This window comes from Mustelus asterias, chromosome 9 (assembly GCF_964213995.1).
Source record: "Mustelus asterias chromosome 9, sMusAst1.hap1.1, whole genome shotgun sequence".
Classification (NCBI taxonomy): domain Eukaryota; kingdom Metazoa; phylum Chordata; class Chondrichthyes; order Carcharhiniformes; family Triakidae; genus Mustelus; species Mustelus asterias.
The window spans coordinates 83,134,975-83,158,520 of NC_135809.1; the positions used below are offsets into that span (position 1 = coordinate 83,134,975).

The 23,546-nt window shown below is 42.4% G+C and overlaps 1 protein-coding gene across 1 annotated transcript in view; it reads left to right on the forward strand.

Moving 5' to 3' along the window:
* LOC144498778 (N-acetyl-beta-glucosaminyl-glycoprotein 4-beta-N-acetylgalactosaminyltransferase 1-like) overlaps window positions 1-23,546 on the forward strand; it is a 736,002-nt gene that overhangs the window by 699,775 nt on the left and 12,681 nt on the right. The window contains exons 17-18 of the mRNA XM_078220446.1: window positions 8,063-8,135; window positions 23,159-23,312. Coding sequence (XP_078076572.1) covers window positions 8,063-8,135; window positions 23,159-23,312 — 227 coding nt within the window. The remainder of the gene's footprint in view (window positions 1-8,062; window positions 8,136-23,158; window positions 23,313-23,546) is intronic.

Consider the following 23,546-nt stretch of genomic DNA (forward strand, 5'->3'; position numbering starts at 1 on the left):
CTATCCCCAATAACCTTTCACCCCCTTGCTTTATCAAGAATCTATCTACTTTTGCCTTAAAGATATTCAAAGACTCTGCTTCAACCACCTTTTGAGGGAAAGAATTCCAAAGTCAGTCAACCCTCTGGGAGAAAATTATTTTCCTCACCTTTGTCTTAAATGGACGACCCCTTATTTTTAAATGCTGGGCCCCTCGTTCTAGATTCTGCCACAAAAAGGAACATCCTTTCTGCTTCCCCGAGATCAAGTCCCCTCAGGATTTTGTATGTTTCAATCAAGTCACCTCTTACTCTTCTAAATTCTAGCGGATACAAACCTAGCCTTTCTAATTTTTCCTCATAAGACAACCCGTCCTTTACAGGTATCAATCTGGTAAATCTTCTCTGAACTGTTTCCAGTGCATTTACATCTTTTCTTGAATAAGGAGACCGAAACTGTACACAGTACTCCGGATATGGTCTCACCAATGCCCTATACAACTGAATGATGTGGAGATGCCGGTGTTGGACGGGGGTGGGCACAGTAAGAAGTGTCACAACCAGGTTAAAGTCCAACAGGTTTATTTGGTAGCTTGAGCTTTCGAAGCGCTGCCCCTTCATCAGGTGAGTGTTGACACCTGTTGGACTTTAACCTGGTGTTGTGAGACTTCTTACTCTGTATAACTGAAGCATAACCTTCCCTACTCTTGTACTAAATTCCCCTCACAATAAACAATAACATTCTATTAGCTTTGCTATTTTCTTGCTGCACCTGCATGCTAACTTTTAATGATTTACACACTAGGACACCCAGATCCCTCTGCATTTCAGAGCTCTGTAATTTCTCACTGTTTAGATAATGTGCTTCTTTTTTATTTGTCCTGTCAAAATTGACAACCTCACCTTTCCCACATTTTTCTCTTTTTGCCAGACCTATTCTCAATCGCCAAATCTATCTGTTGGCCAGAATTTGATCAAGGGGGTATGGCTGATGATTAAATGCAAAGGTAGCTGACAAATACCCTGGGATGGAAATAGGGCAAATGGGAAACAGGGACCATATAATTTAAGATCCAAAATGAGATTCAGACAGCTCTGGGTGGGTTGGGAGAATTGTGAAATTAAAATAAAATTGGTTTGCAAACAACTGAAAATGGAGAAAACAAAAATAAAAGAATTGGATTTAAAAACAAAGTGATATGCAAACTGGACAACGTATTCAGTGACCAGAGGTTTGTGGTTATAATGTGGCAAAGAAATGTTAAGAAGGGATTTCCCTATTTCATATGTTTACATAAAAGCTACACTGAAAAATTGTGACATAAGAATTGTGTGCCATACATCAAATTTTTAATATTTATGTTGACAGATAGAGGGAGAATACAACACTTATGCAAAAGTACAATGATGATCCTGTTACTAATTAAGCTTCTTTTGGGATATGGTTGTTATAAATTCTGAACATCGAAGGCTGTGGCCTTGATATTTGAACACATGTAAGTCTCTGATGTAAATGTAGGGGGATGCAATAATATGAATGTACTAAGCAGAGTACAAGAGCACTCTACCAATTAAGCACCAGTGATGAAATGTGGCTCTTAAAACATCTCTTCTTAATTTGGCATTTACTAGATAACATTCTTGTCTTTATTTCTCCAAAAATGTATTTAGCAAAACCGGTCCATTTTTGAATTATTTCTGATTACACCTCTGCAAAATATCTTGGGATTTTTTTTCTGCGTTTAAGGCACAATGGATGTGACTACATGGGTCAATTAGCCATGTGCACAAATCCCATTATGGCCGCTAAATCTCACGAGAAGTCCATAATGGGATTTGCACAGGTGAGATTACTAAGCGCGATGTCCTCGGACCCTCCCCAATGATGTAATCAGGTTCACTTCCAGCAAGGGCACAAACCTTATTTCCATAAATTAGAATACATTTAAAATGATTAAATGGCTTTACATCATTGCTTTAGGCCATGGCAGATGTTCCCTCCTGCCGGCAGGGATTACAGGGTATGGTGACCCGACAATTCAGTTGTAGGGTAGCGGGCAGTTAGCTCTCTACATTTGAGGGTTGGGGGTGTTCCCCTTGTCTGCCAGGTGTACAGATGTCCATGGGAGGGAGCCTTTAACTTGACTTTGAGATTGGGGCACCCTTTAAAAAAGGCGGTCCAATTATCATGGAGCTTGTCTTGTCAGCTCTATCAGACCCTGCCCCGTCAGAATGACAGCGCAAAACATGCTCCCTTTTCTTTTGACAGTGTCAGAAGATTTGGGGTGAAAACCTGGCTGTGTCTCTGAGGAGAAACACACTGGTTTTCAGTTAGAACCTGACATCTTGTTTTGTAAAATTCTGTCTGATATAATTGCTGTTGTTGCTTTTCCCCTTACCAAATCAACTTGACATTGTAACGGCTTCCTTAGTGCAGATTTAATCTTCTCAAATGTGGTATAGCTTTTGCTGGTCAGTTTCAGTACAGATTGAGGTGTGGTTGATTTCTGAAGATATGTAGTGTGCAGTCATTCTTATAGGATTTTTATTAAAGCCTGAACCAATTATAACTCCATCAATGCAATCCAATCTTCTCCCCCGCAGTAACATCAAAGCTGATGAGTTTTTTTGATTGTATGCTATTGATGGGACTCCAGTGTGGAACGATTTCTCTCATGCTATCCAGCGGCCAACGACTACCTTTGTGATCTTAAATGTGATTGAAACTGAAAGTGACAGTCTGGGTATCAGACAGATCACTGCGACATGTTTGCACATGCAGGGACTATCATTTATTGTTCACTTGGAATTGGTGTTGCATTGTCTATGACTGTCGGAGCACGTTACCTCAATGGATTGTTGGATTGCGCATCGCAGCACTGCAGTGCTAGACAAAGCAACAGAAACACATTTTAGTTGCCAAGATGGTTTTGCTGCCTTCAAGCCCAGGCTAGACATAATCTATCTTTTTGCTCTGTGTTCCTGTGTTAAGTATCACTTACTCATTAGTATTGAATATATAACACCAGTCATGCCTGAGGGAGGGTATCAATTTGCTGCATGACTGGGAGTAGAAAGAGGGAGAAAAATGTATTGCCGGAACAGGAACATTGACAAGGTTAAAGTAATTCATGGGTTGACTATGATTGTTTTTGCATTATGTTTTCAATTGTTTCTTCTCATATCTTTCCTCCTCCTTACTGCCAGTTTCCTCCCCATCTCTTATGAAGGTGTTGCCTTATGCTGAGGTACTCTTCCCCAAGTACCAGCTACCCATTCCAGTAGCTCACTGAAGTGTTCAGTCCTTTTTGACTGAGCCTAGATAATGAATGCCAGCAGCCTGTTCAACTTTGTATGGTGGCAGAACCAAGTCCAATATTTTATTCAGTCTGCGAGATCTGCAGAGAGGAGGAATAAATGTGTAGTTTGTTTTCTAATTTTTCCCTCTTTGGCAAGGTCTCCCCATTCTGCACACCACTCTTTTGTTAAGGTGCCAGGAAGATCTCCTGGTCCCAGGTATCTGTCAGGATGCTTGTTTAAATTGGTAAACTTGGGGAAAGAGCATAGTGCAATAAAGTCAGAGGGAGTATAAGAGATTGGTTGCATTGAACTGCAATATTCAGGTATTAGAGAGCTGGGCTTTTAAATGTCTGAGGTCTGTCAGAGGAGGAAAACCAGAGAGATTTAAAGGGTTCAGTGATTTTGAGCCCTGGGAGAGTGTTGCTGTGTAATCAGTGGGAGACTGCTTGTCCTTTATTGGCAGCGTGCTGCAGTTAGGAATTAATCATGTAACAAATTGTAAATTCAAACATATGGTGCAGCATGTTGAAGCATCAAAAGAAAGTGTTAACATTGATCCAAGAAGGACCTGCATCTCTTCATTCTCTCTCAAATCAGAAATGTTCTTGTTGATTTTTAAAAGATCCCACACGTTGTTGTTGTTTCTCTTCCCTGATGAAAGTCTACTTGGCTCATTGTGAAGCCGATCTTGTTGGCTCTATCAGACTCTGCCCTGCCAGAATGATAGTGCAAAACACAGCCGCCTGATTTTTTTTTGACAAAGTGTCAGAACAGCATTTATATCAGGCAGAATCTTACAGAAAAAAAGTGTCAGATTCTGACTGAAAACCAGCATGTTTTTCCCCAGAAGCACAGCCAGGTTTTCATTCCAAATCTTCTGACACTTTGTCAAAAACAACGCAGGGGTTGTGTTTTGCGCTATCCTTCTGCGGGGCAGGGTCTGATAGAGTTAACAGCTCCACAATGAGCAAAGTAGACTTTCATCTGTTCCCATTGCGAGGTCTTTCCTGGAACAGGTCACTAGACTTGTCACCAGAAGCTTGTAGCTTGAGAAGCGCCACTTCACATCATGCATAGCTGACCAGGAGTCTCTCCCACTCTTACCGCCAGCCATAGGTGTGTGTGGAAGGATTTTACAGTTTGATACTCAAACCATTGGCCACATTATAAACACATCTTCCTTGGCCATCAGGTCCTGGAGTGGAGCTTGAATCCAGAGCTTCTGGCTCTGAGGCAGGGTCACTATACCTTGTGCGCCATAAAGCCTCCCACGCAAGTTGCTGTGCATGACCCTATTTGGGCACTTGAACTGCATTCAACCTCCATGTGGAGACTTGTTTCAAAATCATTCATTGTGATAGGAGTTACAAGTCATACCCTGGCGACTAGAGCTAAGTTTTCCTTGAGACTACCACAAGGAAACCAAGCTGATCCATTATTCATCCTGTGTACTGCATATTATATTCAATGACCTGAATGTGTAAATATTGGGTCAATTACTGTGAAACAAATTTTATTCTACAAGTGCCAAGTGAGTATTTACATAAGGAAAACAGAGAGATGACAGCCAGCTTTTTTTGGTTTTTAGTTTATAGATGTACAGTGTGCTGTAAAAGAGAGTTTTGTGATTGGTAAAGAAATTATTTCAGGATGTATTGACATATTATTAAAGTTGTTCTGTGTCCTGTTTTTGACTTCAATCTGCTTGTCTGAATTTTTTGAGCACATGATCCGAGTTACCTCTCAGAATTGTCAAACGCTTGGTCTCAAAATCCCAGGAAGAAATATCCAAAAGGCAAAACCAAATCCAGGAAACTGAAATGTACCTATAGAATTAATGCGAAAGATATCAAACTAGCGTGAACATAGAATTCATAGAATCCTTACAGTGTAGAAGGAGGCCATTCGGCCCAGTGAGCCTGCACCAACAACAATCCCACCCAGCTTCTATCCCCATTACCCCACATATTTACCCCGCTAATCCCCCAGTTAGTAGACCTCACCCTGGATCAACCATGGTTCGTCAAACAGCTGGATTCCTAGAATTAACATCACTTAGAGAGGGAATAAGGAGGCTAGCTGTGGGGCTGAATCAGAAAATATCTGATAAATATAAAGAAATCAACTTGGTGAGGATGGAGTGAGAATAGCAGTGGGAAAGTTTTGGTACTAGTTCCTGATGAAGTTAGTTGGTTCTGTCTGAAACTCTTGTCCATTGCTGTAAGTGAAGTGGGTTGTCACTTTTTCCTTTGTTTTTCATATGTCTCTTCCTCCAATAGTCTAATTAAACCCAAAAATGCCTGAATATATTCTAATATATCTTCTCAGCTTCAAAAGGAGTAATAAACCACACACCAGAAGTGACAGAGCCAGATAGAAAAGTTCCCTTATATCTTTCTACAATGGAGTGTAAATATTGAATCAAAGGTCACTCAAGTTAGCGAGCTAATAGCTTTTGGCCCACTGTGGTCTTCAGGGTGGCTTGTCAGTCTGGTGCCAATGGAGTGGATACAGTATTCCCTCTTTCAATGTAATTCATGGTGCTCTATTGCACATGATCTCAGCACTACGCTAAATCACTAAAAGGGTACATGTGACACTTTTGTTGTTTGGAGAATACGTGAATAGTTCATGTTGCTACTTTTTAATACATTGAAACTTGGTGTCTGCAGTCTCATTGCTACATGATGGAATAACTTTCAATCTGGTTGATTGGACAACACATTTTTTGCAGGCAGGAGGGTCTCTGTCATTTTCCTTATCTGAAAACTATGGGCAGCACAGTGGCACAGTGGTTAGCACTGCTGCCTCACAGTGGCAGGGATCCAGGTTCAGTTCCGGCCTCAGGTGACTGTGGAGTTTGCACATTCTCCCCATGAATTTGCATGAGTTTCCTCCGGGTGCTCTGGTTTCCTCCCACACTCCAAAGATGTGCGAGTTAGCTGGATTGGCCATGCTAAATTGCCCCTTAGTGTCAGGGGGATTAGACGGGTAAATACATAGAGTGATGGGGTTAGGGCCTGGGTGCAGTTGTTGTTGGTGCGGGCTTTATGGGATGAATGACCTCCTTCTGCACTGTAGGGATTCTATGATTCTATAAAAAACTTATTTAGTTAAGTTCAGAAAAGTGACAATTGTTTTGTATGGTAAAATAAAGATCAACAAAGCTTTCAGGGAAACACAAAAAATAAGAGTAGGAGTAGACCATTTAGCCCTTCGAGCCTGCTCTGCCATTCATTATGATCATGTCTGATCATCCAACTCAGTTCCCGCTTCCCCCCCCCCCATCTTTTAATCCCTTTAACCCCAAGAGCTATATATAATTCCTCCTTGAAAACATACAATGTTTTGGTCTCAACTGCTTTTCATTGGTAGAGAATTCCACAGGCCCACCACTCTGGGTGAGGGAATTTATCCTCATCTCAGCCCTAAAAGGTTTTCCCCTTCTTCTTAGATTGGTGACCTCTGGTCTGGTTACCCCCACTCTCAGGAACATCCTTTCTGCATCTACCCTGTCTAGCCTTTATTCTTCTAAACTGCAGTGAATATAATCCGAACCAACTCGATCTTTCCTTATACGTCAGTTCCGCCATCCTTCAAGCAGAACTGTTTGGTGAGAAGATCGCATTATCTGTGCCTAAGGAGTGTATAGGAGCACAATTACTACTGAAGAGGATTGAAGTTTGGGACAGAGTGAAAGGATTCGCGCTTGACACTGGCATGGAAGGGGTGCAACCTTAGGTTCACCCCTCCCCATAATACAAATTGTAATCATAGAATCATAGAATCATAGAAACCCTACAGTACAGAAAGAGGCCATTCGGCCCATCGGGTCTGCACCGACCACAATCCCACCCAGGCCCTACCCCCATATCCCTTCATATTTTACCCGCTAATTCCTCTAATCTACACATCCCAGGACACTAAGGGGCAATTTTAGCATGGCCAATCAACCTAACCCACACATCTTTGGACTGTGGGAGGAAACCGGAGCACCCGGAGGAAACCCACGCAGACACGAGGAGAATGTGCAAACTCCACACAGACAGTGACCCAAGCCGGGAATCGAACCCAGGTCCCTGGAGCTGTGAAGCAGCAGTGCTAACCACTGTGCTACCGTGCCGCCCTTTGTTGTCTGTGTAAATTCCTTTGGATATTGTATGTTATATGGTGAAACTGGGCTTGTCCAAAATGGAAATGGAACCATAATTTCAGCCCAGGACGAAGAGTTTTTGTGGTTGCAGAGCTGATATCTATCTTCTTCTTAGTCGATCCAAAATTCTGATCAAAAATGGCTCAAAAGGAAAATAACTTGCATTTATGTTGTTCCTAAAACATCTTTAGCCGCTTAAGTCCTGGAGTAGGGCTGGAAGACATGACCTTCTAACTGAGAGAGGATTATATTTTCTACCAAGCCATTAAATTTCTCATTTGCATGTTGTTCCGATTATTACAATAATATACGGTGTGTAGCAGGTACATCCACATGCACCAAGCAACCAAAGTGGCCAGTTTTAGATGTAAACTTCTGTTGGGAATGCAGAAAAAATGGCAAGTATACAAAGGCTCCTCTTATTAATTTATCTGCATCTATTGATTCGAACTGAAGTTAGCTGCTGCTGCTGATCAGGTAAAACACACATTTTCCCTCCAGAATGCAGCTAAAATGTAACCTGTGAGTTTCAAAAGTTGAAAGACAGGACCATGCCATAGAGGGGTTTCAAGTGAAGAAAATTCCTTGGTGTGAACTATCTTATAACCTTGGTTTCTCAACTCCTTTTCAGATATCAATATTTGAAAAGAACAGGGAATTTTGAGCGCTCGGCAGGGCTTCAGGCAGGAGCAGATGCTATAGAGGTGAGTGCACACATTAAACTGATAATGAGATTCAATGAAATGGAGTTTCAGATGCATTTTTCCATGACAACCTCATTACATTTAACAGGTATCCTAGGCTTTGATGATGACATATATTAGTGGAAACCTCTTTTAGTTGTCTGTGTTTCTTTCCCCATTAGATATGCTGTAGTTTATGGTAGATGTTATAAAACATATTGTCGTAAAAGTAAGCATATGTCAGCTGGTCAAAAATGGTACATGTCTGTTAAATATATGGTATACCCGAAATTACCTTCTGCAGTTTGTGTGCACAATGCAGTAATTTTGTATGAAAGGAGGAATACAGGTGGAGAACTCTTAGCTCCAATGGGGAGATGATGGCATATTGGTAATGTCACTGGACTCGTAATCCAGAGAACCAGGTTAATGGTCTGAGGACATGGCTTCAAATCTGGTGGAATTTGAATTGCAATAATGAATCAGGAAAGCCCCTCTCGGTAATGGCGATTATGATAATATCAATTGTTGTAAAAACACATCTTTTAGGTAAATAAATCTGCCATCCTTACCTGGTCTGGCCTACATGTGACTCTGGAGAGAGAGAGAGAGTGGAAGAAGAGAAAGACATTGGCTGGGATTTTCTGCTCCCCTGGTGCGGCGGGTTTTACATTGGCAGAGGAGGGTCGCCACAGGCTTCTGGGTTGACTGTCAGCCGGCAAGAAATGCCGACTGGAAGATCCTGCTAACGGCCAATGGCATCGCCTCCACCACCAGAAAACCTGCCGCGGAGGGGTCAGAAAATTCTGACCACTGAGAAAGAAGAGACCGGATTGAGTTGGGGAGGGTGGGGGGAGAGAAAGAAACCCCTCAATGCAAAAGGGGGAGAGTATGGAGAGCCGGCAGCATTGCTGACTTTCACATTTATAGATTATTTTGTTTGTGTCTATAATTCCTCAACTTTTTAAAAAAAAACTTAGTCTTTATTTCGAAAACCCTCCTCCTGGGCCTGGCTTTTAAGTTTACACGCTTGACAAAAAAAACAAGAAAGAAAAACTTACACCCTTTCCAATGGCGTACTTTCTTTTTTATATTTGTCCAATAAATTATTTTGTGACTAAAGTTTAAAGAGAAATCTGAGGTAGAGGGAAAAAAAATATTGTGCGGGAAATCCAGGTTGTTTCTTGCTCCCCTTAGATTTTACTTGAAATATACAAATGGTTTCCGCTGTAGACATGTCTGACTGTATACAAATTTATTTTGCCTCGTGTGTGTATGTTTTATTTATTTTTTATTTTGATGTGTGGAAAAAGTTTGGGAGCCCAGTCGATTCAGAAGATCCCAATCTTTCAGGCCATGAATTTGCTTTAAAACAGCTGCAGGATGGGGATGATTGCAGTGAATTGGGGGGGCAGGGGGTGGGGGGGTGGTGTGGATGTGACGGGGGAATGTGACTGAATTCTTAATTCTTGTTGGACTCCTAGTTGCTGACCCAGCACCGAGTCTCTCGTTTCTTAAATATACTTTACTGAAGGCAAGGAGTGAGTTTGCAAATCATCATAGAAATAATCATAGAAACCCTACAGTGCAGAAGGAGGCCATTCGGCCCATCGAGTCTGCACCAACCACAATCCCACCCAGACCCTACCCCCACATATTTACCCACCAATCCCTCTAACCTACGCATCTCAGGACACTAAGGGGCAATTTTTAACCTGGCCAATCAACCTAACCCGCACATCTTTGGACTGTGCTTCAAGAGAGCAGTTTGGTTTCTAACTTAAATCTTTAGATCTGCTTTACCTCCAAAGGGGCCCCTAAAAACCAAAGGTGACCGCCCCCCGCCGTCCAAAATTTAAAAAAGTGACCCTCGAGAAAATCTCAAAAAGAAGCTCTCAAAAAGAGTTAATTTGTTCCCTGGTATCAGAGATTCTAGAGCGAAGACACAAGTAATGATTTAATTGAATGGTGGGGCAGGTTCAAGAAGCTGATTAGCCTATTCCAGTTCCTAGGTTCCATCCTACTGGCATAGTTCCAGCACTGTATCTCTTTGCGGACACCACACAAAAAAAACAAAAGCTTTCCATTATCTAATGTCAACTCTTACACAAACTGAATACAGAACAAAACAACATGTTGAATACTTGAGCTGGGAGCTTTAATGGATTGTCAACACATCCATTATGAAGCATCACATTACACTCTAACTGGTTTGTGTGATTAATATGATCAAGGCAGGAAAGTGGCTTTGGTTGTCGGCATTTTGACTGATTGAATCTTGGAGTATTAGGATATAGTTTCCTGGATACAGTTGCTCAGGCAGCACACATCTTGGATCTCTGCTAAGTCTTGGAACTGGATGCAATTGGGCAGCCAAGGCCTCCCAGACAGCAAATGGAAATTGAAGGGATATTTACTCGTGGCTTTTAGTGTACCTTGGATGCAGAAACCTGGAAGTAGCTCACTTGCCCAATCACCCTTTTTTCGACATTTTGGACCAAATTTTAATACAAAGGCAGTCCGGACAACTTGCTCACCAGAGGACATTGGTTGGTGTGTGGGTTAAGTGCCCTTTTGAAGAAGTGTTCTATTCACAAAATATTCTGTGCTCATCTGAAAAAATGGCTTTTGTCTATAAACACATGACATGAATAACATTGCAATCCACCACTATATCACTTGTGAATGCCATTCTTGTGATGAGAGTGATGTATGGTTCACCTACTCCTTCTCCCTCGCATGCATATGGCAAGTTCTTTTTCATCAAGGCTGTGTCCCTTTAAGGCAATTCTCTCCCTGCTTTCCCCGCTTCCTTAGAGCTGAGAGCCATTATCACGATTGAGAAGCGAATCACTTCCTTGGCAGAGCGCTGTCCTCTTCCAGTACGGATAGATGTGGAAATTTCCAGTCTGTTGGTCCTGGTATTGTTGTATTATGTTTAGCATCAAAGTTCCTCAGCTATTATTAATATATAAATGGTTTGGATCGCAAAATAAGGAACTTTAAGCAAAGAGCTAACCAGATGAGGCACTCAGTGAATGCAAATCACCCTCTTCCGCATGCTGTTGTATTTGATTTATTCCATTCACTAGCTGGAATGGCTGGAAATTTCAACTGTCAAGGAATAATGGAAAAGTGTTTGCAGCTGTTGGTCCTTTTCCCTGTACTCTCTAGATCATTTACTTTTATATGTCATGTGTTCTTGACAATCTCTTTGCTTTTCTGTATTGGTCCCTCCTTTCTAGGTCTTTGTCTCTTTCTTATATTTGCAATATCCAAGCGTCTTCCTGATTCTTTCCCTTCCATCTTCAGCCATCCCCTTCCCCAAGCCCTCTCCGGCCTGGATTTCACCAAGCCCCTGGCGATGGGCGGGAAGGCCTCGTAAAATGATGTTGGTGGGGAGCTTGTCCCCTTTCTGCAGTCACAGCACATACTCAATGGTGGCGATGTGAGAAAACCAGAGACTGGCAGCCAATTAAATCAGTGAATGGCCAATTAATGGACATTTTTCCATCCCCGCCGGCATTTTATTGGCATCAGGTCGGACCCTGCTACGTTGGGAGACCACCAGGTCCGCCATTCCTAAACGGCCGATTCATAGCCCATCACGAGTCACCCTCCCCCACCCCCCTCCCTCACCCCCGCATGCACCTCCAGCATCAATGCCCACCCCATCACAGCCCTGACACTGCCACTGGAGGATTTACCCTCTTGATCGCTGGGGCCTGCCTGCCTAGCCTCAGCACAGTGGAAAAAATATACATGGCTTTTGAGAGTGCCTCAACATGGAGGTGCCCTCTTCCTCCTGTAGCCTCCTGCAGTGACTTTTCCAAGGCTGCCAAGCTGCCAGCCCTCCGATTTGACCAGCATCTTGCACAGCAGGCCGCTCTATTTAATTTGACTTGGATGGTGGTCCTGGTGGTGGCTTCTTAATCAGTCATGACCAGTGGAATCCCACCAGGGTTCCATTGCCCATCTGTGTGGGCTCAGGACCCAGTTTCAGTCCCAGTGGTGGGACAACTTGACACTAAGATGCCAGCTGAAATCTTCCCTATATCACCAAGTCTCTGACTCACAATCTCCTTGTCCATATCTAGGTTTCTGCCTTATTTCCTTCCGTCACCCAATTCTAGGCTTTGCTACTTTACAATTTAATTTTTGCTGAGAAGAATGAGATTACCTAAAACATCTTCCTTCTTTGCTGGAGGTAGCTTCTTTTCCTCTTTGGAGCTTCTGTAATAGTGTGATCCAGGTTAGCGGTTCACCAAATTCAAAGAAGACTCATATTGAATGTGAAACATTAAATCTATTTCTCTCTCCACTGATGCTGCCAGACCTGGCAGTGTTTCTCCAACACATTCTGTTTTTACCGCATTAACCTATAGCCTATCATTGGCACTACCCATTACTTTATCAGCATACTGCCCCACTAGCTTGCAACTTTACGTGTTTGTTTTATGAATGTATACCATCCAAAAACTCCATCAAAATTAAGTTGTATTGGGTTACATTTGAATGAAAATCAATTTCTATATTCATCCCAGATAAAAGATACAATCAGTGTAATCTAATAACTAAGGTAATGGACTGTAACCGAACTTGAGAAATTTGTTTTCTCTAACTCATTGCAGATTGCCTAACCAAAAGCGATGCCAAGACCAGCCTGTGTGAACTGCAATTTCCTAAACTGAATAAGTTAGATTTACAATTCCCTGTTCTACTGATGCTCTGCACTAATGTGTAGCCTGAAAACGTAGTGACAGCGAGCAATGGAATAAACTACCTGACGGTTACTTCTGCTTCTTAATGTGGAATAAAGAAAGAATCAAGTAAACCTCACTGTGCAGAGTGCAATACAATACACACGATGCCACTGTCCCCGTGCACTGTGCTTCACACAGACAATTACATCGACCTGTATTTCACCCAGTCAGGATGACTTGGAAGCCCTTTTAAAATGGCAGGTGTGTCCCGATTCCTGACCCCATTCCTGGGATTTCCAATTCCCAGGAGTGCCTTTTAAGGGTGCAAGCTGGCAAAAGCCCAAACCCTGTCCTCCCGGGCCTGGGCCTAATTCTCCTGGCATGTCTTAATCCTCTGCAATATCCTTGGAGTTGTGGCATCATTTCAAAGACTTGTGGTTCATGGCAGCTTAGAGATGTCATAAACTATAGCCTGCATGCGGGAACTATTCGAAAGGCAAGTTCAAAAAGTTCTATTCATGCCTCCACACCAAAACATGCCACCATTCAACTCCTCTTGCCCCCACGCTGAGCTATGGCACCTCCATGCCATTCACCCATTTTGTACTCTATAGAGATAATGAATCCTATAGTGACAGTAAGATGTGTAATAGAAAATGCTTTTTTAAAAAGTCATTCATTCATAAAAATAACTTTTTTACAGTAAAAGTGCCATTCATCCAGACCCTTTAAAGTGTCAGTAGCAGAAACTGCAAGCACTTGAACCCTCTATCTTCTGTATATAAATATTGTGAAATTGACTGAGCCAGAACTGCAATGAAGAAATATTTTCACTATAACTCAGCTGTTTCAACTGGCTAATGGATATCTGGGCTCTCATCCAAGCCTCATTATGTATTCTTGGCTGTGAGCTAGCCATCTATTACTAAACACCCCTCTTCATCTAATCTCTCAGCATAACCTTCTATTCATTTCTCAATTATGTGTTTGCCTAACTTCCCTTAAACGCATTTAAAGCTTTAAAGTTTATTTATGAATGTCACAATTAGGCTTACATTAATACTGCAATGAAGTTACTGTGAAAATCCCCTATTTGCCACACTCCGGTGCCTGTTTGGGTACACTGAGGGAGAATTTAGCATGGCCAATAGAACCTAACCAGCACGTCTTTCGGACTGTGTGAGGAAACCGGAGCACCCGGAGGAAACAGGGGGAAAGTGTAGACTCTGCACAGTGACCCAAGCTGGGAATCGACCCAGAGACCCTGGCGCTGTGAAGCAGCAGTGCTAACCACTGTGCCACCATGCCACCCATTGGTATTATTCACCATAACCAAACTGGCAGCAAGTTACGCATTCTAATCACTCCTGAATATTTTGTTGGATTTGATAGTAACTATGTTATATCTAAGAGCCCTAGTTTTGGTTTCTGTCATGCGTCTATCCTATTAAACACTTGCATATTGTTAAAGATCTCTATTAGGTCACCCCTCAGATTTCTCTTTTCTAGAGAAAAGATCTCCAGCCTGCATGACGTTTCCTGATCGTGCTAACCTCAGAGTTCTGCTATCACTCTTGTAAATTTTGTCTTGCACCTCCTCCAGTGCCTTTTACAATATGGAAACTCGACATGAGCACAATACACTTATCTATCAGCTCACCAAGGTTTTTTATATGTTTACCATAACTTTGCTGCTTTTCAATTCTGTCCCTCTAGAAATGAGCACCAATACTTTGTTCACTCTTTATTTGGCTTTACTTACTTGTATCATCACATTTTGTGATTTATGCCTCTAAATATCTTGGCTCTTCTACCCCATTTAGGCCCTTGTTTTCCAAGGAGGATGCAGTCTGCTTATTTTTCCTACCAAAAGGCACCACCTCACCACATTGAAATTATGAGCGGAATTCTGCTGATTTGAGATGAAATGCGGTGGTGGGTGGCTCTGGCGGCACCTGTCCGGCCAACCAGACACAGCAAGATCCCACACCAGATTCTGCACATGAAAGCTCATTAATTATGTACAAGCACTTCCCCTGACTCTCCTGTCCACCTGTAGTCAGCTGACTGGTTCGAAGGTTATGGCACCATATTTGAGCAGTGGTCCAGCACACTCATATCATGTCTTCACCAGACCGTGCAGCATGTCAACAGCCCAGAGGGAAAATGTCCCTGGTCGAACTTTTGACCTTTGTTGTGGTGGCTCCATGAGTCCCGCAGCATAGTGCTGTCCAGGCAGACACTGGTGTGCGGTGGCAGGGGCAAAGAGAACTCTGTACTCCTTAACTCCAAGCGCAGTACTGATCTGAGATGGCGACACAGGAGGCTCCATGAGTCTAGCAGCATGATGCTGTCCATGAAGATCAGTTCAGCTTGGAGATGGAGGGAGGAACCGGTCAGCCCCAGCAGTGTAGTGGAGAGCGCATCAGGAGCAGCACAGCACTTTGGCAGAACGTTAGTGCACTCACTCTGAAGTCTCTGGTGAACTGAGGACTGCACGCTACCCTTTCGCAGTTGGGTTTGATGTGATTTCCCGCTCGTGTGATGCAGGATTAGAAGGCCTGACGGGATTCTGGCGGGTAACTGTTTTTGAAAGACGTGCAAATGCCATTTGCGCCACCAGTCAGCAGGAAGACCAACCCGCCATTGGGAGAATTGCAATTTACCCTGGCGCGTTTCTGACCTTTTGGCTCTAACCAATTTCACCGCTCCTGCCCACCCCCAAACCTGCTGCAGGCTGGCTGGGAGAATTCCGTCCTATTTGAGAGATAGAATCAAGCCACGGAGGGATTTGAAAAGTATAAGAAGTTAAAGTTGAGATGTTGGTAGATTGGGAGCCAGTGTATGTCAGCAAATACAGGCATGGTGGATGAACATAGAAATCATAGAAACCCTACAGTGCAGAAGGAGGCCATTCGGCCCATCGAGTCTGCACCGACCACAATCCCACCCAGGCCCTATCCCCACATATTTACCCGCTAATCCCTCTAACCTACGCATCTCAGGACTCTAAGGGGCAATTTTTAACCTGGCCAATCAACCTAACCCGCACATCTTTGGACTGTTTGGATGGGCTGAAGTTTACAGAGAATGCAATGCCAGGACAGCACTGAAATAGTAATTTCTAGAGATAACAAAAGGCATGGATGAGTTGAGTAAGCAGTCTTGTTATTGGAGAGGATTAAGGGGTCACAAACTCAGTTCAAAGTCAGCTGGCAAGCTGAGTTTGCTTCAGAATATGTCTTAACCTTGTACAGCCATCTCGCCAATGCCGAGGGGTAAATGAAACCCCATCACCCAATATAAATCTAATTCTTTCTCACCTTGAGAGAATGGAGAAAGTAATTTGGTTCAATAAAAAGGCAGAGTGAGCGTGAAATTGAATGAGACTGAAGGAAAGTAACCGAGAACCTTGAGTACAAACATCTATAAGGCAGTGAAATGAATCATTACAATGCATATTTCAATCTTACAAATAGGTACAAATCAGCTTTAACCGGGGGAGGAAAATGGCCCGCTCATTTTTTAAAAAATCTCTTTTAAGAGCACAGTTAACATTTGAATGGAATCATAGAAAAGTGCTCCCCCTGGTGGCTCCTGAATATATGTACCATTTCCATTTTCCCAATGCAAAGTTAGAATGATGCATCCTTCATTGGGTGCAGTGTTTCATCACTTGTATGCAGTATTGTTGTCACAAAATAAATCGGAGACTTCAGATGGCTACGGTTAAAGGTTTGCCTGCTGTCATGAAGTCAGTGTTCCTTTTAATAAAGATTGCTGGTTCCACTGACTAAATTGATTCAGAGGGGATGTTGAGCCTAATGGTGCGGAGAAACAAATGTTAACATGTACACTGCTGAATTGCTGATGCATCCCTGGGTTAATGACTAGATTGCTACTGATATTGATTCAACGCATTCATGTTCTTTGGGCTCAGTAACTCTATTTTGAGCCCCCAGTGAGATTAACAATGTTTATTAAACCAAAAAAATCCTGAAAGGTTAACATAAATGATTGAGGGGAAAGTAGCTAAAGATGTACTTAGCAATCAGAGATTTGGTGAACCACTTGCGCTTTAATAAGAAATGTCTAAATGGAAAAAGTAAGTGATGGAGCCTCCTTTTGTAATTCATTCTCGCTGGGCCTCGTTACCTCCCTCAGTTACAATCTAAAGGCTTTTAAAATCCAGTTTGACACCATCCTTTTTTTTGCATTAACCTGATACGATGTTAGTCCTACTTTCAAACCCGACATTCTTAAGTCTTGCCCCTTGATATTGGTTCCTAAATTTTAAAATAGAGCTTGCAACTTCTGATGTCACCCATAAAACAGATTCTTTGTTCCTGCCCCTTCGACCGGTCTGTCTCTTTCCAGTTTTAAAGTGGGGCTGTCATGATATAGCTTTCATTGTATCATTCGAACTTCCCGCGATGAAAGTGCTACACAGCGCTTCACCTGTCCGCACCCTGAAAGTTTGCCAACTACTTTATTTCTGTGAAGTAGGCCTCCCTTTAAGATCACTTGTACTAATCTTTTGCACCGAATATCATTCTTTGGTGAAAATCGATAAATGAATTGTCCAGGTTCTGTCTCAATTCCTCTTGTCAAATGCTCATCAGTGGTCTGCAGCAGATCACTCTCGTGAGGTAACCTCGTGAGGTAACGTGAGGTATGGGCTACTTTGCCCAGAGAAACAGAATAGCAGAGTATTGTTTAAATGGTGATAGATTGGGAAATGTTGACGTACAAAGGGATTTGGATGTTCTTGTGCACCAGTCACTGAAAGCAAGCAATGATTGTCTTTTGTATGATAAATGATTCAAATTTAGTCTACATTTATCTTTCTTTGCCATGAAATGATGCACCTCCTGGTTACCGTTGACTAATAACTGAACTGGACTGGCCATATAAATACTGACTACAAGAGTAGGTCAGAAGCTAGGAATTCTGCAGCCAGTAACTCCCCTCCTAACACTCAAAGCCTGTCCACCATCTACAAGTCACAATTCAGGAGTGTAATGGAATATGTCCAAATTATGATTTTCCAAATCAAAATAGGTGGGGTTAAGAATGAACAGCCTGAGCAAAACACTACCCTGGTTGCGCAGTAAAGAATCACATTCCATTAGTGATATCCGTTCAGGGAAGCTGAAACAGCAACAATAACTTTTAGCGTGGGAACGCCAGCCATTTCTCAACTCTGGTGATATATGACATTGCAAGTATTGTGCTGGAAGAACTTGGAGCAAGAATGTGGTCAGACATGCTGTCATTTAGAAGGTGAACCGAGAAATGCTGGGTTTTCCTGTTCGACACCTGGTTCTATTATTAGCCCATGTTTCAGGCATTTCTTCACCGAGATAACAAAATGATTAATAATGCGGAGGTATGACCATCTGTCAGAAACCTGTCAGCTTATTGCAAATTTCTGGCGTCTGAAAATGTATTGCCTAATTCAGATGTATGGCAATCCAATGGTGTTTTTATGGTTTATTTATTAGTGTCATAAGTAGGCTTACATTAACACTGCAATGAAGTTACTGTGAAAATCCCCTAGTCGCCACGCTCCGGCACCTGTTCGGGTAACACTGAGAGAGAATTTAGCATGGCCAATGCACCTAACCAGCACATCTTTCGGACTGTGGGAGGAAACATATGCAGACACGGGAAGAATGTGCAGACTCCGCACAGACAGGGACCCTAGCTAGGAATTGAACCTGGGTCCCTGGCGCTGTGAGGCAGCAGTGCTAACCACTGTGCCACTTGGTGTCAAGAGAGTTGGAATGTTTTGGGTGTTTTTTAAGAAATACATTTCTAGTTTCAGATTTTTCCCTTCCTCCCCAGAGCTGTGAATCCTCACTGGGGTATGATTTTTTCACTATTTGTTATCCTCAGATGCCATAGCAAATTAACTATTGCTGAAAAGAGAGATATGTTTCTAAAGATTTTCACATTGCACTCTTCAGGACAAATGCAAGAATGCCAAATTTCAAAAGATCACAACGATTTATGCCACAGGTGAAAAGGGTGCTGATTGGTTGGCCGATAAACTCTGGCCAAGATGTTGCCATGGAGAAAGCAACAGGGTACTTACTATAGGCTCCCCAGGCTCCTGGGTATTCCACAAAGGTCCAAGGCTTGGACATATTCCTTTCACTTGTAGAGAATGGGTTCCTGTGTATGAATGTTTGTCACCTCCGCAAATATAATTGAACCATGTTACAGGCTCGACTGATCATCTTAACTTGTCTGTTGGTGTAGCTATTAGGACACTCAGGATTCTCCAGCAAGTTCTGCCCAATCACAGAATCCCATCGAGCAGTAGATGTTTCATTTTGCTGGCAAAACCCAAGAGGTGAGAGTTCAAGGAAACCTGGGGTCCAGGTACACAGATCATTAAAATGTCATGAACTGGTACAGAAAAAATTCAAATGAAATAATGACTTTTATCTCTGGGGAACTGGAACAGAAGTTGTGCTTTGGCTTTATAAAGCCCTGGTTAGACCACACCTGAAGTACATGGTTCTGGTCACCACACCTTAGGAGGAATATATTGACCTTGGAAGAGTGTGGCCTAATGTTCCTAAATTGTACTTGGATTCCAAGGGTTACATTGTGAGGAAAAATGAAAAAACTCTAAAGTTGTATTCTCGGGAATTTAGAAGGTTAAAGGGTACTTTCACCAAAGATATTAAGGATAGAAGAAACTATTCCCACCAGTTGGGGAATCTAAGATTAGGGGCATAGTCCAACAAATAGATCTGGAATTTTCAGGAATGAAATTGGGAAACATCTTGGGCTCTGCATGGATCACTGAGTAGGGCGGCTGGGTGGCTGCTGTGTCAACTATTGAGAGCTCACTTATCCCCATCTGCCCCTCTCATATTCTGGGTGGGATAGCTCTTTCAAAGAACCAGCACAAGCATGATGGGCCAAATGGCCTGCATCTGTGCTGTAAAATATTCTTTGACAAGGTCTGTTCAATATTGAAAGAAACGTCCCGGATAATGGGCTCAAATCCTTTCTGTTCTGATTAAAGATTGTTCTGGAATACGTTTCTCTACATGGTTGATGAATGGTGCTGGGGAGCAAAAATCAAACAACACTAAAAGATATATATTTCCATTTAGATTTATTTCTCTTCCAGCAAAGCTCTTTGTGAATTCAGTATTCAGTGTGGTTATTGGGAGGCAGAGGGAGTCACGTTATAATCTTAATGATAAATCTCTTCAGGGTTCGTTTGAGATCCATTACCACACATAGAATATCTTCACATTCATTTCTCAAAAGAAGAGGAGCTCATATTTCTTCTACTTAGTGAGGAGGTCTGCTGTGCATTGGACTAAACGATAAGTGGACAATGGTGAAATATTAAATCCCATGGTTTTAATCTGATGGAAAGACCAGTTAATGTCACTCTATACAAAATGGCTCTTATTGTCAGTGCTAATTATTAGTTTATCCCTATGTTCTCTTTGATGTGTCCATTTTGTGTGTTCACTTTCTGACATCTGATTCTTTCCTGTCACAAAAAAGCCATGAAAGTCATTTAAGTGCAAAGTCTAATGTCATTGCTCTTGTTAAAACTCTGAAGCTAGTTGCTTCACCTGAGTCTGTGACCCAGCTCTGTGACCACTAGCCAACACAATCGAAGACTGTAGTCACTTTTATTTTTCACTGTCAAACTATCTCTGGAAGTCAGCTTCAGTGACGGGTGTTTACACTGCGGTCTATATCCCTATTATAGTGCGTACTGACGGGTGTTTGCACTGTGGACTGTATCCCTATTACAGTGCGTACTGACGGGTGTTTACACTGCGGTCTATATCCCTACATTTGCAGTTAGTCTCCCCAAGCCTGCACTGACTCTGGTCAATCACCCCATTCATGGACTGACTCTGTGGTCAGTCTCTCCATCCATGGATTGACTCTGCGGTCAGTCTCGCCATCCATGGACTGACTCTGTGGTCAGTCTCTCCATCCATAGACTGACTGTGGTCAGTCTCTCCATCCATGGACTGACTCTGCGGTCAGTCTCGCCATCCATGGACTGACTCTGTGGTCAATCTCCCCATCTAAATATTATTTTCATACACTTTTGATTCATTTCTGATTCATTTCAACTTAAAAACACTGATTATAAATTGATCTTATTGTTCACTAGGTTCTTTTGTTATGAATTGTAATTGCATTGTAGAGCGGGTGTCTCTGTCCAATAATGGTGGGCACACACTATCCTACATTGTGAAATAATCCATTTGCTCTTTTAGTCACCACTGGGAACTAATTTGCTATTTTTTCTCTACCTATTAATACTGCAAAGAAAGGCGTAAGTTTATTTATTTATAAGCAGTACGGCATCAAAGAGCGTTTCAGACATAGTGGTTCAGGAAATGAACTAAAATGGGTTAATCACACCTCTCTCGATGTGTGCCCATATCTCTTTGTGCCTCGTTCTCTCAATCTCTCTCTTTCTCTGAAAGAGAAGAATGTGTCACTGAAGAAAGATAAGTAGCTGCCAGCACTGAATTACTTTGATAAATTCCTTTAACATTTGCACCTTCTGGAAACAGTTCCTTTCGGTAATACTGCAGCCTCTGTGCTTGTCTGGGACTTTGTGTTTACCTTTTACTTTGGTCTAGAAAGGAGATAATCTTGTAGAGCTGCATAAAAAATTCAGAGTGCTCTTTTAGACTGAGCCAGGACAGGAAGTGCAAACTGGCAAAAGGCAAACATCAAGAAGTTGCTCACACAGAAAATACATGGAATGGACTGAAGAGTTGGCAGAGACAAAGAAAAAGTTATGGATAGGCTGCAATTTGTAATGGAAGTAGATTAATTAGTTGGAATTTGTCAATTGGGTGGCACAGTGTTGGCACTGCTGCCACCATGCCAGGGACCCGGGTTCGATTCCCGGCTTGGGTCACTGTCTCTGTAGAATTTGCACGTTCTCCCTGTGTCTGCATGGATTTCTTTTGGGTGCTCCGGTGTCCTCTCAGGATGAAAGACATCCTGGTTAGATGCATTGGCCCGAACAGGCGCCAGACTGTGGCAACTAGGGGAATTTCACAGTAACTTCATTGCAGTGTTAATGTAAGCCTTACTTATGACTAATAAATAAACTTTACTTTATTTTACCTTCGCCATTGATTGCAGCACAGTAGAATTGGTTTAATTCCCTGTAAAAGCCAAAAATATAACACCATCACCCCAACCCTCAACTCTTTAGATGTCTGGTGGATAAAACCACAGCGCAGTCATCAAATCATAAACCTGAAGATTCAATTTCTGAGCTTGTGATGAGTTAACTATAATTGACTTTGTAACCCTGGGCACGTGAGGGGAGAAAAATCAGTTTGAGTTCTGACAAAGTTAGAGACCCTGATTGAATGAGGGTGTGTGATATTCGCTGAGAATGTGGTCTATCTTTATATGATGTTCCCTGAAGCTGTGAAGTCTCCTGCCATTCTGTTTTTGTGTGAGTTACCACCCTATGGAGCCAGCCCCATCACCCTCAAGGCCAATATATACAACTGTAGGATGTCCATGAGGGAGGAGTTGGTAACAAATGAGGGTTTTTTGAATCAGCAGAAGAGGCATAATCATTTCATTCTGCTTTGAAAATCATTTATTTCCTAATGCAGTTTCACCTCTACTATAACAAACTAGTTTCACCACCTCTCTCTTCTCTTTAAAGAAGGAGAGACATACATTTATATAGAACCCTTCAATACTGCAGCATGTCTCAAATCACTTTACAGCCAGTGAAGTATTTTTGAGGTGTAATAATGTTGAGAACACAGCAATCCATTTGTGCGTAGCAAGCTCCTGCAAACAGCAATGAAATTAATGACCAGATCACCTGTTTCAGCTGTTGCTTGGACTAAAATGTTAGCGAGAACATTGGGAGCAAACCTTCTAACTGTGCAGCATTCCCTCAGCGCTGCACTGAAACATCAGCCTGGATTTTATGTTGAATTCTCAGGGGTGAGAGTTGAACCCACAATCTTCTAACTTAGAGGTGAGAGTACCACCACTGAGCCTTGGCTGACCCCTTTATCCACCTACTGAAAGATGAAGCTATCAGTTTGTCAGCTCAGTTGTGCCATGGTTGTGAATGGCTGCTTAGAGCTGATGGAGACTCCATAACCTTAAGTAGTTGGTCAGTTGGAAGGAGCAGGTTCAATGAGTAGAGTGAATTTTTCTTTCCCCAGGCTATCTTTTTAACCTCAATTATGTGCCAGTCAAGGATATTCCCTTTCTCCACTGAGATCAAAAGGGATTTTTGTTTCTTTTATTATAAATAACGTGACGTTGTTTCTGCCTCTTTTCTTTCAGGACAGCCACACTATTCTATTCCTATGCGACCTGCACATCCACTTCCCCATCAGCATCATTGATAATATAAGAAAGCATTGTATAGAAGGGAAATTGGCATATGCCCCTATCGTGATGAGACTGGGCTGCGGCAGTTCCCCTAGTGAGCCTGATGGTAAGTGATTTTGGCAGCCCACCTTCCATCTTCACAGAGTACATGGTTATCATCACATGGCTGGAAGGCAAAGCTAACTTTAATTCAGCCATTATTTGAGTTTATTTTCCTATATTGTAAGATCCCAGCCCAGCAATACACTGGGACTAATTGTGGTGGCCATACTCACAGTCAACCAACTGATCTATCAGGACCTTCAGCTACTCCCTTGCTGGTGGAAGTCTTCCATACCTC